The sequence below is a fragment of the Sodiomyces alkalinus genome (assembly GCF_003711515.1).
Source record: "Sodiomyces alkalinus F11 unplaced genomic scaffold SODALscaffold_2, whole genome shotgun sequence".
In the NCBI taxonomy this organism is placed as follows: domain Eukaryota; kingdom Fungi; phylum Ascomycota; class Sordariomycetes; order Glomerellales; family Plectosphaerellaceae; genus Sodiomyces; species Sodiomyces alkalinus.
Genome location: NW_021167080.1, coordinates 4293313 through 4309675, shown reverse-complemented (window position 1 = coordinate 4309675; position 16363 = coordinate 4293313). Strand labels below are relative to the sequence as shown.

At 55.4% G+C, this 16363-nt stretch overlaps 4 protein-coding genes across 4 annotated transcripts; 2 read left to right on the top strand and 2 right to left on the bottom strand.

The window, feature by feature from the left end:
* Positions 1-108: 108 nt before the first annotated feature.
* On the top strand, positions 109-4153 carry SODALDRAFT_291674 (C2 domain-containing protein; the record flags this gene model as incomplete). Its single annotated transcript, XM_028608674.1, has 5 exons — positions 109-429; positions 558-602; positions 711-2976; positions 3126-3877; positions 3995-4153. Coding segments are annotated over exons 1-5 (3381 nt in total), but the record flags the coding sequence as incomplete, so codon positions are not given.
* An 863-nt stretch (positions 4154-5016) lies between these two features.
* SODALDRAFT_357164 (hypothetical protein) lies at positions 5017-7086 on the bottom strand (the record flags this gene model as incomplete). The annotated part of the gene is made up of 6 exons (XM_028613974.1): positions 5017-5569; positions 5649-6158; positions 6271-6537; positions 6651-6696; positions 6810-6877; positions 7013-7086. The coding sequence occupies 6 exons, from the start codon at positions 7084-7086 to the stop codon at positions 5017-5019; spliced, it is 1518 nt and encodes a 505-aa protein (XP_028468941.1).
* Positions 7087-7318: 232 nt separating this feature from the next.
* On the top strand, positions 7319-11580 carry SODALDRAFT_376843 (hypothetical protein; the record flags this gene model as incomplete). Its single annotated transcript, XM_028614850.1, has 10 exons — positions 7319-7360; positions 7573-7722; positions 7829-8079; positions 8185-8277; positions 8561-8616; positions 8679-9627; positions 9715-11279; positions 11363-11412; positions 11474-11487; positions 11541-11580. The coding sequence occupies 10 exons, from the start codon at positions 7319-7321 to the stop codon at positions 11578-11580; spliced, it is 3210 nt and encodes a 1069-aa protein (XP_028468940.1).
* Positions 11571-15795, bottom strand: SODALDRAFT_330842 (hypothetical protein). Its single transcript, XM_028611306.1, has one exon. The coding sequence runs from the start codon at positions 15671-15673 to the stop codon at positions 11846-11848; it is 3828 nt and encodes a 1275-aa protein (XP_028468939.1). The 5' UTR covers positions 15674-15795; the 3' UTR covers positions 11571-11845.
* Positions 15796-16363: the final 568 nt, after the last annotated feature.

Below are 16363 nucleotides of genomic sequence, written 5' to 3'. Positions count from 1 at the left end.
CCTAAACCGTTTCACCCCACCCCCCCTTACGCCACTAAATCGCATACGTCACATACATCGCATCGCATCGCATCTCCAAAAGTTCTCACAAGGTTCCTTCTTCTTCGCCTGCCCCTCTCTGTGCGCCTCGGCTCCGCACAAAAATACCTACGAGGTACCCAATCAGGTACCGGGACAGGTGTCCTACCATCGTATTGCCATTGGCGGGAGCCTTTTTTTTATACCTCTTTTTAGGGGCTCCCCCCTCCCATCCTAAACTACTCGCTCAGCATGGTCCGCATCATCCCCGGACGCCTCAAGTCCAGCTCTTCCGTTGCCACCAGCCGTAGCAGTAGTCCGCTACGAACGAGCAACAGGAACATATCCAAAATGCCGTCCGAATTGGGCTCTAAAGACAACGGCCTGGCGCTGAAGGTTGTCATTCTTAGGGTATGTCGTACCCCCTCCCCTTCTGCCCCCAGTCTTGTCCGGTGTCTTGAGGGGTTACTTTCATGGCAGCAGCAAGTTTCTCTCGCCATAAGTGCCACGTGAACGCTGACAGCTCTTTCGTAAACAAGGCCCGTGATCTAGCTGCCAAAGACAGAAGTGGAACCTCAGACCCGGTATGTACGACGGTCCATTGACAGACAACACGTCGTCCATCTGATCTGATTATCCCCCCAAGTCTACGTCCGAGCGAGCATCGCACTGACTCAGAAGGCGAAATGTAGTTCTTGGTACTTACCCTTGGTGATGCCCGAGTCGTCACCAACGAAGTCCCCAAGACCCTCAACCCCGAATGGAACGTTATTGAAGAATTCCCGGTCAGCTCGCCTCAGTGCCTTCTCCTCGACGTAATATGCTGGGACAAGGACCGCTTCGGAAAAGACTACATGGGCGAATTCGACGTCGCCCTGGAAGAGATATTCGCCGACGAGAAACCCGAGCAGGAGCCCCGCTGGTATCGTCTTAAGAGCAAACGCCCCGGCAAAAAGACCAGTGTCGTCTCCGGCGAGGTCCTTCTGCAGTTCACTCTGATCGACCGATCGAACCCTACTGCCACCCGGGAGCAGATCTTTGAAAAATTCTCCGCCCTTGTCACACAGGTGCCCGACGGCTCTGGCTCTGGCAATGCGACGCCGCTCGCCACCCCCTCTCTCGCCCCGGTCAGAGCGCCATTGAGCGAACATGGCTCGCGATCTCCGCCTCTTGTTCGTGAGACTACTCTGGACGATGACGATGACGACGATGAGGAGGATGACATGGATGGCGACTCGAGTCTTTCCGACGCCGAAGATCCGACCAAGCCAGAGTCCATCGAAAAAAGAAAGCGGCGTCTGAGGATCAGGGGCCTCAAAAGGAGGAAGAACAAGGGCGGCAACTTGTACGAGTTCAATAATAACGGAAGCGATGTCGTTGGCGTCATCTATCTCGAGATCCAACATATTACCGACTTGCCCCCGGAGCCCAATTCCACCCGTACGACGTTCGACATGGACCCGTTTGTCGTTGCGTCCCTGGGCAAGAAGACGTACCGAACGAAACGCATCCGCCACAATCTGAACCCCGTCTTCAACGAAAAGATGATTTTCCACGTCCAGAGCCACGAGCAATCCTACTCTTTTTCCTTCACCGTCATCGACCACGACAAGTACTCCTCCAACGACTTCGTTGCCGACTGCACCCTTCCCATCCGAGAGCTGATCGACAACGCTCCCAAGGCAGATCCGGAGACTGGTCTGTACCAGCTTCGCGAGCCGCCGGAGCAGTCTTCTGTCGCCCAGCGGCCGTCGCGTTTCCGCAAGCTCGGCATGGCGCGGAGCTCCTCTTCCCAGAGCCTGAGCAAAATCATACGGCCGACCCTTTCGAAGACGGGCAGCTCCTCCTCGGGCATCACTCAAGTCGCGAACACGAACCCAAGCACTCCTGCCGAGCCGCACTTGGCCAGCCAGGAATACCTGAGCCCCGAGCACGCGGCCATCGCAAGCGCCAGCGCTGATTCGGCCAGCCCCGACGGCGACGAACTCCAGTTCATCGAATATCAAATACCTCTGAAATTGAAGTACGCCCACAAATGGGAGGGGAAGCACAGCCCGATGCTCTATCTCCGCGCGAGGTACGTCCCGTACGCGGCCCTGCGGCAACAATTCTGGCGGTCTCTTCTGAAGCAGTATGACACGGACGAGAGCGGCCGTATCAGCAAGGTAGAGTTGACGACGATGCTGGATACTCTCGGCTCCACGTTGCGTGACTCAACCATCGACAGCTTCTTCCAGCGTTTTCCTCACAAGGCGCACGGCGAGCCGGATGATGATATCCATGACCTGACGATGGATGAAGCTGTCATCTGCCTGGAGGACCAACTAGACGCCAAGAGCCGACCTCACTCCACTCTGGCCGAGAAAGTCAAGGGGGCTCTGCCAGAGGCCGACAGGGCCAAGAACAAGCTGCCGACGCTGCCGATTGTGGGCGGCAAGGAGAGGCAGCAGCAAAGCGAATCTTTTCAGGGCGTCAGTCTCGCGGACTCTGATGCGGCCCTCACGTCCGATTCGACCCTAGCGATGCCCGAACTCAACACTCATGGCGAGGAAGGAGACGTGCTGGACAGGGACGATCTCGCAGCCGACCGCAGCGGGGAGGAGCATGTGGTGGAGATCAGAGAATGTCCCATCTGCCACCAACCCCGTCTCAACAAGCGCAGAGACGCCGATATTATCACGCACATTGCGACCTGCGCAAGCCAGGACTGGCGTCAGGTCAACAACTTAGTTATGGGCGGGTTTGTCACGTCGAGCCAGGCACAGCGCAAATGGTACTCCAAGGTCATCACCAAGATCTCATACGGCGGCTACAAGCTCGGGGCCAACTCGGCCAACATTCTCGTGCAGGACCGAATTACGGGCCAGATCAATGAGGAGAAGATGAGCGTCTACGTCAGGTTAGGCATCCGGCTGTTGTACAAGGGTCTCAAGTCCAACAGCATGGAAACAAAGAAGAGTAAGTTGATTACCCAACCAACATCCGCTGAGACGGTGCCGGGCGACGCCCTCGTTTCCTTTCCTTTCTTCTTCTTCTTTATTTTTATTTTTTATGTTGATGTTGCTTCTTTTTGTTTCCTCCCACCGTGTTAACAAGAACTTCAACAGTCCGCAAGTTACTGCGCAGCATGAGCATCAAGCAAGGCAAAAAGTACGACGACCCAGCCTCCAAGGCCGAGATCCCCAAGTTTATTGCATTCCACCGTCTGGACTTGTCGGAAGTCCTCCGTCCCCTCGAGGAGTTCAAGAATTTCAACGAGTTTTTCTATCGGGCGCTAAAGCCCGAGGCTCGTCCTTGCTCGGCGCCCGACCACCCCGGCATCGTGGTGTCCCCGGCCGATTGCAGAAGCGTTGTCTTCAATTCGGTAAACCAGGCCACTAAGATCTGGGTCAAAGGTCGGGAATTCTCCGTCAAACGCCTGCTGGGCGACGCGTATCCCGAAGACGCCAAACGGTATGAGAACGGTGCGGTGGGCATCTTCCGTCTGGCGCCTCAGGACTACCATCGCTTCCATATTCCCGTCGACGGAGTGCTGGACGAGCCAAAGCTGGTCGCGGGCGAGTACTACACCGTCAACCCGATGGCAATCCGGTCCGCCCTGGACGTGTACGGCGAGAACGTCAGGGTTCTGTGCCCTATTGATAGCGTGACGCACGGGCGCGTCATGGTGATCTGCGTGGGTGCCATGATGGTGGGAAGCACCGTGATCACCCGCAAAGGCGGCGAGCAGGTCAAGCGGGCCGAGGAGTTGGGGTACTTCAAGTTTGGCGGCAGCACCATCGTCGTTCTGTTTGAAGAAGGCAAGATGCAGTTTGACGACGACCTGGTCGAAAATTCCAACGGCGCCCTCGAGACACTGGTATGTGAAAAGATGCCGTCCCCCCCCCCCCCCTTTTTTTTTTTTCCCCCTTCTCCCCTCTTCCCCCTCTCAGGGATGGTCAGGACCCGTGGATGGTGAACTAACAGGCTTTGGCAGATACGCGCGGGCATGTCGATCGGTCACTCGCTTGACGAGCCTCAATGGACACCCGACATGCGCAAAAACGAGGAAGACATCACCGAAGCCGACAAGAAGGACGCCAAGCGCCGCATTCAAGGTAGTGCTCTTGACGAATCATCGAGCGGCGACGACACGCCTGCGGCCGTCCCCGAAAGCGCCATGGCCGCCTCCGCGGCCACCTAAAGCTGTGTCTCTCTTGCCCATCATCCTAAAGGAAGATGCAGGCACGATTTCACGGGCAAGACACGGAATAGATCAAAGGCCACAGAGGGGACAAAATAAAGGACAAGGGAAAAGGTGGGGGCATTGAATCGAAACAACCTCATCAATAGCATGGGTTGTATTTGGAGGGTCCTAGTTCTCATCTGCCGAGTTTGGCGGGAAGCGACGAGCAAGCGTGCATAGCGACGAATTCGGTATAGAAAAGTGCAGCAAGGGAGTAAGTAGTGCGCACGGTGCATCGGAGGTCGGAATTCAACATACGAGGTAAAAGGTGGTCACTCTGAGCAGGATTCTTTCCAGGCCCGGTATATATATAGGGACGGGCTGATTCTACGCATACACGGAGAGAGTGCGAAATAAGTGTACCTATTTGACTGCTGCGCATAGCTTACTCGGTAGTCATAAATCACAAGGTCATCGGTGATTTTGGAGAGGAGGATAAATCCCTTTCGTTGAACCTTCATAGCGGTGCCCCTGGTGGAACGTTCACATTGAGGTATTGGGAGATATTCGACCCTTGTCTCGGCCACGGCGGTTTCTTAGGAGGGTCGCGCAATCGCACGTCATTTCACTTAAGGTAGGTAACGAGAGGCAAATTAATCCCAATTCCGGGCACCAAGCTTATGCCCAAGTAAAGTAGTACTAGTAATTAGTAGCTTGACAGTGCGCGTATTTCGTTCGGCCTTTCTCCTGCTCCCCCCTCCCCCCTGGCGCGGCGTGAACCTTGCATCCCATCCCCCAAGGCTAATTAATGTTAAAGTCGAGATGACAGGAGTCTAGACCAGGTAGTAGATGGTGCATATGACACCAGGACCCCAGGACCCCTCCCTCGACCCGTTGCGTTGACTTTCAATTTCATATCCCGTAGGTGTCTTGGCGGAAAGCTGTGTGTGGCTCGTTTTAATCATGACATGGTTGCCATGAAGGGCTCCGATGGCGCGATTCGATTCAGTGGGAGTGTGTGTTGATGAATTAGACGGAGCAACATCTCGACATCTCATGACGAGTCTTGTCATCACCACGAGGCAGCGATGCGCGTTGTCCTGCAAGAGAGGGAGGCCCGGGGAAAGGTGATCATGTCGTTTCGTGTCGTCGTTACCCCGTCCGCGGTGCGACGGGTCGATATGGGAAAAAAAAAATTGTTTAGGATGGGCGTGACGCTTGGGATTCGCTGTTCCGTTTTTCCTTCCCTTGATGGTAGAGCCGCTGAGAAGAGAGAAAGACAAAACCCTCCATGAATCCCGGATCTGTTGTGGCAAGCATATATATATACATGCCCTCGATGGTGTGTTTGCAACTTCCATTTTGGTCCATTCCTCCTCAACCTGACTCATAGGCCATGAGCCAGGTTGGGGGGGCCGAGGTTTGTGATCAAGAGACAGCGGTCACTTTTCGTCGTTCCAGGAACTAGAGCTTGAGGACCTCCTCATGGATGAGAAGCTGGGAGATTCGCTGCGGTCGCTGTCCATGCTGCGCTTCTCCTGGGAGGGCGACGGAGTTCGCGTGCTTGACGAGGAGGCGGAAGGGGAAGAAGGGAAATAGGCGGACATGTTGGGAGCATGAACGGCTGGTGATGGAATGGTCGTTTCCGGAGAGCCGTGGCGGGTTTGACGCCAGGAAGAGTAGATTTGCTTGCACAGATGTGCGGACATTGTGTATGTGGGTGCCATGGCGGAGGGTGGTGGTATGGGATTTGGCGTGTAAGTGTGTATTAATGTTGGGAATAGAAGTTGGCGAAGGTTTTACTGGATAGTACTTCCTCTTTTTGACCTGAGACCCGAGTACTGGACTGATGGAAATAAGTGAGTCGAGGAAAAGGTCGTGGTTTCTTTGCTTGGAAGTGTTGGGAGACAAGTTGAAAACGAGGAAGAGGAGAGACGAGAGACGAGAGACGAGAGACGAGACGAGAGACGCCATTCTTTATTAAAGGACGACAGATATACGTACCAGCGTCCCCCAGAACCTTTTATCTCCAAGTCCAGAGCTTACGGATACCTTCGCCTCAACTTACAACGTACTTTGTCCTTCACAAATCCAATGGCATGGTGTCCGGCGGGCTACAATTCGGATATTCTTCTTCCACATTCACCCCATCGAGACTCTCCTTGGTACTAGAACACACTACCGATGGCGTCAAAGGACCGGAGAACCGTACGGTGCCTGGGGAGGTGAGAAAGCAGGGTGGCCTCTGGGCCAATGACAGGAAAGGCATTGTAAGATTCGCAATTTCACGAATAGATGATTGGTCGGATATTACGGAGCCGAGAGGGCCTGGCCGTGCGATTTCAAGCCTGCGGCTGTGGGAAATGGCACCACCGACTTAGTCAGAGAAAGCTGCGTATGTACACCGTACGTATGTTATGTACTGAGTAGTTACTTGCAAGAACCTCAGTGGAACGATCTAAGCAACATGCCCTGGTCTTGTGCAACCTCATATCGAAAAATCAGGTGGTCAGCTGCAGAATTGTTGAGACGGGGTAGCTTTACGGCGAATGGTATTTGAGATGTGCCTACCTTACCTAAGGTACCTACCTGAGGTGAGCAGGAGGTTATGCGAACGCGACCTCACCGAAATGCGAAGTTACAGCACACGGACTACGGACTTGGACGACTGTTTGGGTAGGCTTGCGGAAGCAACTGTTTGAAACGCATGGTTACGATCAAACGTACTACTTTAGTGCATCCACCTGGGCGCAGTAACAAAGAATATGCGAAAGCCGAGTGAGAAAGAGAAGCACGAGTACGGACAAGGAAGAGTGAAAAGAAGAATACATATCATGTCTTGGGGAGGTGGCCCCCTTCTTTTTGTCCTTTTTGGCAACTTGGCCTCGAGCTCTGCGGAACATTGTTCCGCCCAGGATCGGCACGGAACCTTCTTTTTTCTCTTCTCTTCTTTTTCTCGGATCTACGAAGTACGTTGTAGCCACTATGCCTAAGAGCGTGTGTCTTCGGAACTTGGGGAGTCGGGACACGTTGCCCACCGACCGAATACACGTAAAGAGAAGGCGATGTATTCGTACTTTGTCCCAAGTTCGAATACACTGTACAAAGCAGACCCCTTCCTTGTCTGGTTGTCTCATGACTCCCGTGCCCAGAGGGGGTGGCGTACCGTTGTATGCAGTGCGTTGTACCTCCTCCCCTCCTTTCCGTAGGGCAGAGCTCTTTGCATGCCAAGGTTCTTCCCCGCTTTCTGAAACGCCAACGCGGACTCCCCTGGGGCCTAGGGCACGGAACCGGAATCGGGTACCACCCGAGGCAATTACAGACACGGATATTTATCTGTAGTCCTGTATCTTATTATAGCACTTCCTTTGATCTTCAGATCTTCATAGGTTGCGGCAGACATACGACCAGACCACACGCCAACATGGCCCATCGCCCATGGCCCATCGCCCATCGCCTGGTGCTCGAGAAATCAGAATCTCCAGCTTTTATACTTCACATTCTCGTTTCGCGCAACTCGGAATAAATGGGCGTGGCTGGTGGAAGTAGTAGTGTTCCACCTACTCCGTATATTCCTCATCGGGAACCTTTCAACCCCCAGCTAACCCAACCCACCACTCCTGATCCGTATGCACCAACACGCAGGTGTTTCTTGCCACTGAGGCATGGCCAACACATCAACAAGCTGCACCGTGCACCCCTCTACTTACCTTCGGTCCTCTCACCTCTCAGGGCATTATGTATACATACCCTTTGTTGCTACGAGGCTTGCATATCTTGCGCATCCCCGACGCATCACCGAGTTTACTATTGCCACTGAAACTCGACTTTCCTTTGCCATGCGGCGGGCGCAACCATCTCGTTGACTTTGACCACCCGTTGCTGACCACCCACCCGTTTCTTTGCTTTCTTTTCCCTCGTTCATGCTTCCCGCGTCCCCGTATTCCCCGCCCTTGAGATTTTCCCACTGCATGAATCCGTCCACCGCACCAAAAGGCGAGCCCAGGTCGTTGGCTCAGCCTCAGTTTCGACATCCGTCTCCATGATCTTCCTTTAGCTGCATCTTTCCTCCTCGGATTTGCCCCTGAAGCCCCGTACATATGAAAATAATGAGACTCGTCTCACGTCTCAGGTTGCACATTGCACATACAAGACTGGACCCTTGACCCGGATTCTCTTTCTCGGCCGGGATTTTTTATTTATGTTTTATTTGTTCATCTCTTCTTTGACCAATATTTCTCGTGGCCCTAATCTCCCATTCATCATATGTCTTATTAACTGGATTTGAAAAGGTTCCATTCGGTCCCAAGTCCTAATTCAATCTTCTCTCACTTGGCCAACTCATATTTCCCTTGCAACACATCACCACGACCACAGTGAATGGGTGGTATATCACTACTTCTCGGTTTCTTCCCGCGACAGACGAACGGCACGTTTTGAAGCTTCGGAACCAAAACTCTTGGCTTGAGACCTCCCCATGTCCATGATCGCGGAGGTCGCTTCTCGCAGTTGGAAGTTTCGCCGGCAATGGACGGAATCTTTTCGTCTCCCAGTCACCGCCACTCAAGAGACCGGCACACGAGAGACGACGACTCTAATCATAATCAGGCCGACAAAAGTAGCGCCGCCACGGAACAGCCGTCAATAAGCCATCATAGGCAGACCATCCAATGGCCTTTCGTTCGAAGTCCAAACGACTCAGAGTCGGACACCTCCATATCCTCATTCCGTCCACTCCACTCCACTCAGCATACCCAGTCCCGCCGAGCTACATGGCAGGGCAACAGGCCTAATTCGGCCGGTACTATCCTGGACAGCATCGTGCCTGACTATATCATCAATTACCTTCGAGGGGAGACCCCGGAGAGTGTAGCGCGTCGAATAGAGGAACGGCGACACCCGAACCCCGAGGACATTGCCGCTCAGCTCCGCCGTACCGGGGGCTTCTACGACTCGGACTCGCCCCATGACCAAGCCAGGAGAGCGATGTCGCCGGCCCAGCTCGAAAAGGCTGCTCCGAACGACGATGGTCACAGAGCACGCGGGCTCCGCAGGTGGATTATTGGATGGAAGGGTGGTGTCATTCTGAACGCTGCCACCGGAGCCTTGATCCTCCTTCCTACCGTTGTCTTCTTTGTTACCGCCCTGTCCAGGCATCAGGGGGGGGAAGCTCGCCTACTTGAAGGTTCCTGCGAGCTGGTTCGGAGGCTCGATTTCGGTCTCCATGCCGCCCTCAACTTCTTTGTCGTGGTCGTTCTCATGGGCGCCAACTACGCCTACCAAGTCCTGACCAGTCCTACCAGGGTCGAGGTGGATATGGCCCATGCCAGGAAAAAATGGCTGGATATCGGAATCCCGTCGCTGAGAAACCTGGCTTTCGTTGCGAAGAGGCGTGCTGTGTTGGCAACAACCCTCTTGGTGGCTGGTGTTGTTACTCCCGTAATGTGAGAGCTTCACGACGACGATCCTTTTGTCCCTTTACAACCCCAGACGACAGGACAGGACTGCCAATGCTGACCAACATGCAACAGGTATAATGCTGTGATTATCACCAAACACTTCGTTCCAGCGCATTCTATTCTTGTTGTCGCCGAATCCTTCCTGGACGGTGCTCCTTTCAGCAATGCCACCACCCATAACGGTGCCGGCCTCGACCGGTCAGATATTCTGGCCTTGCAGGATAGCGCGCAACAACAACAACAACAACAACAACGACAACAACAACAACCTAATACGCTCACCAATCTTACTACCGCCGACTGTCTCGACTCGCTCCGGAATCCGGTGCAGGTCGAGTTCGAGGCAGTTCTGCTCATCGTCGACGTCAGTCCGCCGTCCAGCTCACTCCTAGAAACCCTTGCGCCGGCGTCCGCCCTAGCCGGCCGTATGGGGCCCAACACCCTCCGTCTCCCCGTATCCCCCGATGGCTACCCGATACAGTATTGTCTTGCTCAGCTTTCCACTGCCCAGCCAACCTGCGCCCTCGACACGAACGATGCAGCCCTGGGCACAGTCACCCTGCTCATCCTCACCATCATCGTCGCCGGGGCCTCCATCCTCGCTTCCAAATCCTTCCAGCCCCTGGCAACCCTCGGCGATGCCCTCTCCTCTTTTCTGGAGAGGAGAGACACCTCCACACATGGTGCCTGCCTCCTGACGAAATCCGAAATCAAACAAGGCCGCTGGGCCTCGCGGGAGGCGCGGTATTATTCACCTCGAACCCACCGCTGGTTTCAGACCCCAAGTGCCGCTCGCTGGATCCTGTGGTCTCTCTCCTGGGTGATGCCCACAGGTCTCGCTGGTGCCGCCCTCGGGTTTAGTCTTCGCAACGCAAACGGCGGGCTTGACAACCCTCTCAATATCCTCCCATCTGCTTCGGCAACACCATCAGCCACGACGGCTACCTGGACCATCTTTCTAGATCCCGCAATCCCCGTTCTTGGCCTCTCCCTCCTTTCCGCCCTCCCGCATCTACTTTTGGGAATCCTCTACCTCTCCACCAATGCTCTGCTCTCGACCTACTTCCTCTCTCACGAGCTGAGCGCCTACGCCACCCCATTTGCCTTCCTCCCCTTCCGCACATCGGCGCCCAATCCGCGTGACGCGCAAACCACTTCCCTCTTCTTGACCCTCCCACGACCCTACTCCTGGCTCCTCCTCTTCCTCTTCGCCCCTTTCTCCATCTTTCTCTCCGCTTCCCTCCGACCCGTGCTCACGGTCTTCTCCTCCCCGACAAAGACGACAACCTCAACCCAACAGCAACATGATTACCATCTGCCCTCTCTGGTAGCAGTCCCAACATCCATCCTCGTGGTCCTCTCCCTCCTTTTTGTGATCCTCGGAACCGTCGTCCTCCTCGGCTTCCGTCGTGCCGACTCGACCCCTGCAGCGCATGCCGACGGTGCCCCCGCCGGTAACCCGCTCGTCTTACCGAACGGTTCCTGCTCTGCCGTGATTTCCTCGCGCTGCCGCCGCATCCCCGGGGACAAGGACGCCGCGACTGGCAAGGCGACGTGGGGCGTCATCCGCGCCGCCACGAGGATGGAGCCTGGCTTGACGGGGTTTTACACCAGTGGCGTGGAGAGGGTCAAGGTGGGTGAGGGATATGCATGAGCTACGGTTTTACTTTTCCCCTCCTTTTGCTCTTAGAAACGGCCAAGACTACATGTACCTCAACAGGCCTCAAGCTCTTACAGATAGATGGGACGGACGAATGTCGGTTGGACCTGGTAGGCATTTGGATCATAAAGAGATGGATATACCCCCGGTAGAAGTAATGGAACATGAAAGTTGCACACCTTTGTGTAAGTTGTAATAGTTTCACCGAGCACAGCACATAAGCAGACAGACGAACCAGGACAGAGCCAAAGGCCGGAGAAAAAGGCCTGAAGAAGTAAAAGAGACCATTTTACAGAGTGATTATAGGGGTCACAACATGGGTGACATACAACCAAAAATCCCCACTCCTTTTATACTCGGAATTCATGATCCATACACATTAAAAGTCCGTTATGTCTGCATGCAGCACAGGTGAGAAGAACACCATGTCCACAGACTTCTTCTCCAAAAAGGCCCATGTCTCCCATGTTCCGATTTAGTCTAGTCCCCCAGGTCGCTTTGATGCTCCATGCCCATCTCATGCTTCGTGATCGATCTCCTTCGTTAGGTTCCTGGCAGTTTCTGGTGCAATCCCAACAGCAACTGCTTCACAGTGCCCATGAGACGCGTCTCGAGCACCTCGTGGTTCGTCTGCTTGGGCCCATCCGGCGGGCTGCCATCTTTGGGCGATGGCCTCGGCGCCACTATGCTGGCATCGGCTAGACCGAGCACGCGATCGAGAGCCGATAGTGCTACGGCTTCGGCCCTGTCTTCGCCGACGGACGCCTTGAGCGCGTTGACGGACACGTTCTTGAAGCCCACCAAGGCATTCAGTACCTTGGGGTCGAACACGGACCCCGGCGTGTTCGGTTTCGCAGCCGACGCGTCTCCCGGGGTGGGGCTCTTGCTCTGGCCGCTGAAGCCGTCCAGCACCTTTTGAATGCCTCGCATACAAATCTCCTCCATGGCCGGGTTTTCCGTCGCCGCCGTCTTGAGTCCAAGGCATCGGTTCAAGGCAGACATCACGATAGCCTCGGCTTTGGGGTTCTTCGCCTTTTTCAGATTCTCGATAAGGCCGTTCTTCAGGCCCACGACAGAGCGGAACAACCGCGGGTCGATGACATGGCGTGGCTGCGCTTGAACAGGTGGGGTCTGCGTGAGACGGGTCGCGGCTGATGCGGGATGTAACCCGGCGCTCGGATTGTGGGGAGGCGCAGATACCATGGCTGTTCCGGTGGCCTGGGGTGCATGTGCTGACGGGACAGCAGGCGTCATTCCCGGCGTGGTCCCGTCTTCTGCCTTGATCCCGATGTTCGTCGGGGGAGGTCTTGATGCATACGGAGAGCTGTACGTGGATGCTTGCGGGACAGGAGACGGTCCGTAGCCGGGAACTTGCGCCGGGGCAACGGGGTGTGCCACGGGTTGGGCAGGCTGTCCCGGTGCGGGAGCTGTCGCCGGAGGCGAGTACTGCGGTGGTCGACTGCCTTGTGGCTGTTGTGCAGCACCGTATACTTGACTGTGGTATCCCTGAGGCTGCTGGGGCTGGTAGCCTTGTGGACCAGGCGGCAAGTGGGGAGCCCCGGCGTATTGGGGATACATGGTATGCCCGTAAGCGGTATAGGCCGCCTGAACGTTGCGATCGGGAGATGTCTGCTTGCGCTTCTTGCCTGCGTCGAGCTCTACCCCGGGTACTCTCGACCACAAGCCGGTCGTCTCGTCCTTTTTGAACGCGTCGTTGCCAATAAGATTATGACGAACACTCGACTCCCAACCTTTGGTCTCTGTGTGAAAGTAGAACCACGGATACTTCAAGGTGATCCGCTTGTAGATCTGCTTTAGAGTAAGACCTTCGGTACGCCCTTCTGCATGGGCAGCGGTCAATGTCTCGTCGATTAGCACACCGTAGTTCTTGTTCGGCTTTTGGAGTTGTTCCTCGGTATAGTCCTCGATCTTGAGCTCCAAAGGGGGTGACTTGGGGCGGGCCTTCTTATCTTTCTTCTCCTTCGCCCGAGTCTCTGCGTCGGATCCTTCTCCGCCCTCCTCCTTAGACCTTCTCGGTTTGTACTTGCGCTTTTCCTGTCGCTCACTCCCGTCTTCGGGGAGCGGGTGTTTTCTTGGCCTCCCGACTTTCCTTTTCAGCGGTGGCTCTCCCGGCGATGGTTGTGGCAGTGTCTTCTTCGCCATCTCCTGCTGCTGCTTCTTCAGCAACCGTTGTTCTCGCTTGGACATGATTCCATTCTTGGGCGGCCGACCAGGCCCTCGCTTCTTGGGTATCATCGGGTGTAGTAGTCCGTGCTCGAGTAGATGTTCGGGTGCCAGGTGACCTAGTTCGGACATTGCGGTCGCCGATTCGGCACGGGCTTCGGTTCCTGCACCGATAGCGACACCAAAACCAGCATCCACACCCGCACCCGCACCCGCACCCACACCCACACCCACACCATAACCTCCAGCAGGGCCTGCACCCGTATCGGCACCGGCACCGGCACCGGCACCGGTCTCTCCAAGCGGTCTGGGGCTCATCTCGAAAGACTCCTCGTCATCGGAGGGGGCGGGAGGGCTCAGCAACGACGATGAATCGCTTGTGTCGTGCATGTTTCCGTTCCCGTGGGCTGCTTCGAACTCCAAGCTCATCTCCTTTCCACCCTCGGAATATCGGTTCTTCGGGCGTGCCTCCTCCTCAGCCTCGTCCTCGGCGCCCGTCTTCCCTTCCGGTACGCCGTTGATGATGAAGCGGAAATCGACGTCCTTGATCTGCAGATGATCGCCACTTCGAAGAATGACTAGGCCTTCCTTGTGCAGAACATCGCCGACAAAGAACCCGTTCTTATGCAGGGGAATGCCTTCGAAGACGCCTTTTTCTTTGTTAAACTGGATGCGCATGTGCTCTCTCGAGATGGCCTTCGTTTTGCTCGCGATATCCGGGCCGGGTGAGTGGATGCCGATGATGGGCACATGATATGGAGAAGGGCGCAGAGAGGCAAGGTCGACGGCGGCGGCGCCGGGGGTGTGGGAGATGTACTGTCGATTGGAGATGAGGTTTTCTTGAGCCGCGTCTGCGTCCTGTTGCTGTTGCTGCGAGGATCCGTTGGTGCTAGTCTTCCGCTTCTTCCTGGGTCGGCCGGTCTCGTCGCTATCGGACTCGGGACCAAGCATGCCTCCTTCCTCGCTGACATAGGACTTACTGAACTTGTTCACATCTTGGCGGATAGGCGACGGTGGAGGCAAGCCTAGTCTTGCGTTTTCCTCGGCTCGTTTTCGGTATTCCTCGGCACGTCTCTCATCTCGGCGCGCCTGTTCCATTGCACGCTGGTCGCGACCGATGATGACGGCGTAGGTGGTCATCTGGAAAACGCTATCGGCGAATTCGATGCGGGCAAAAGACTCGAGGGCTTCGCTTGCGGGGTCGACGTGGTTTTGGCTGGTGTGCTCGGCGATGGTGGGCATAGTATGGGGACCACTGCCGTTGGGTATTGGGTTAGGGAGGGTGACTTGGGAAGGCGTAACGGTGGAGGGTGGCTGAGCCAAATGATGGTGCAACATTTGATCACCGGCCATGCGAGCAAGAGCCATGGCCATGAAGGCGTTGGAGTCCATGGGGTTGATGGGGGTGCGTGGGAAGGGCATATCGAAGGGGTCATGGTGGGTAACGGGGGTTTGCGCGCCGGGCGGTTGCGATAGCTCCATGTCATCCGGCTGTTGCTGTTGCTGCTGCTGCTGCTGCTGCGGCTGCGGCTGGTGTTGATGTTGTTGTTGTTGGTCTTGCTCCGGAAGAGTGCCAACATTGACGTCAACCATTTCGACGTCCATTGCATCCATGTTTGGCCCATTCATCACAGTGGTCCCATGCTCCGGTCCCTCTGCATCATGTCGAGGAGGATGCGAAGGCTCAGGGTTATGTGATGCCACATGGGAGTGACCTCGAGGGGATGGGCCATCGTTCGAGGAATCGACGGTAGTAGTGGCGGTGGCATTAGCAGGAGCAGAGGGAGGAGGAGCATGGGCTGTAGGAGTCAGAATGGGAGTAGGGCTACCACCAGCACCATCACCACCACCAGCTCCAGCACCAGCTCCAGCACCAGCACCAGCAGCAGTAGATGCCGCAGAAGTGGGAGCAGTAGTAGTATCTGTGGTCGCCGTGGTAGATGGCTCGTCGGTCGTTGTGGTTGTTGCTGCCACAGCTGTAGTGTCTTTGATGGATCCAGGGGGGTTCGTCGCCTTTGCCGTTGTCGTGTCTACGGTAGGATCTCTCCCAATCTTGGCCGTGCCGGCGGTGTTGGTAGTTGTTGTCGTCGCGGTGTTCGTGTTCGTGATAGTAACAGGTTTAGGCGGTAATGGCGTCTTGGGGATATCGGGCGCCTGGCCATTCTGGCCGGCATTAGACGAAGTCATCGCTGGCTCTGTCTTCCCGGTCAAGGCAACAGAATCAGCTCCTTCGCCTTTGGCAAGCCGAGATGGGCGATTGGTCACGGATGTGTGATGGGGGTGGTGAAAAGCGGCGTGACTGTCGGAGCTTTTGCAAGCTTGCGATAAGAAACCTGGAAAGGGAAACAAAGGGCCGGGGAAAGAAAAAAAAATGGGCACGCAAAAAGGTGAGAGGTCAGCGGCCGGGGGCAGGTGTTGGTTCCTGCGGCAAGTGCAATGTCCCCCCCAATCAGTGCTATTCGACCACTAAACAGCCAGTAAAAGGGCGCCACTTCAGAGTTCCTTCTCTGTACGAAGCAAGGCCAAAGGGTCTGACGGAGTCTTTTATCAGAATATCACGTGTCTGATTGGTTCTTACTTGGTAGTTACCTTGTGTGCATTCTCTCACCGACCTCCCCCACTTTCCCCGCGCATCTGCCACCCAGAACAGAACTTCACTTCCAGATTATGACAAGCTGAGCTAATCAGATGATGAAAGGCAGCCACCCTCGGGTCACTCCTTCTTTCTCGGTAAGGTACCTTATTACCTTTCCGTACCTTACCTTAGTTAAGTATATCTTTGTTAGAAAATACTACTTCGCACTCCCACTTTTGAACCGGAACAGGGTTACCGGACGCCCCATGCGCCATGGCAGACAGATATCGCATGGATTTCAG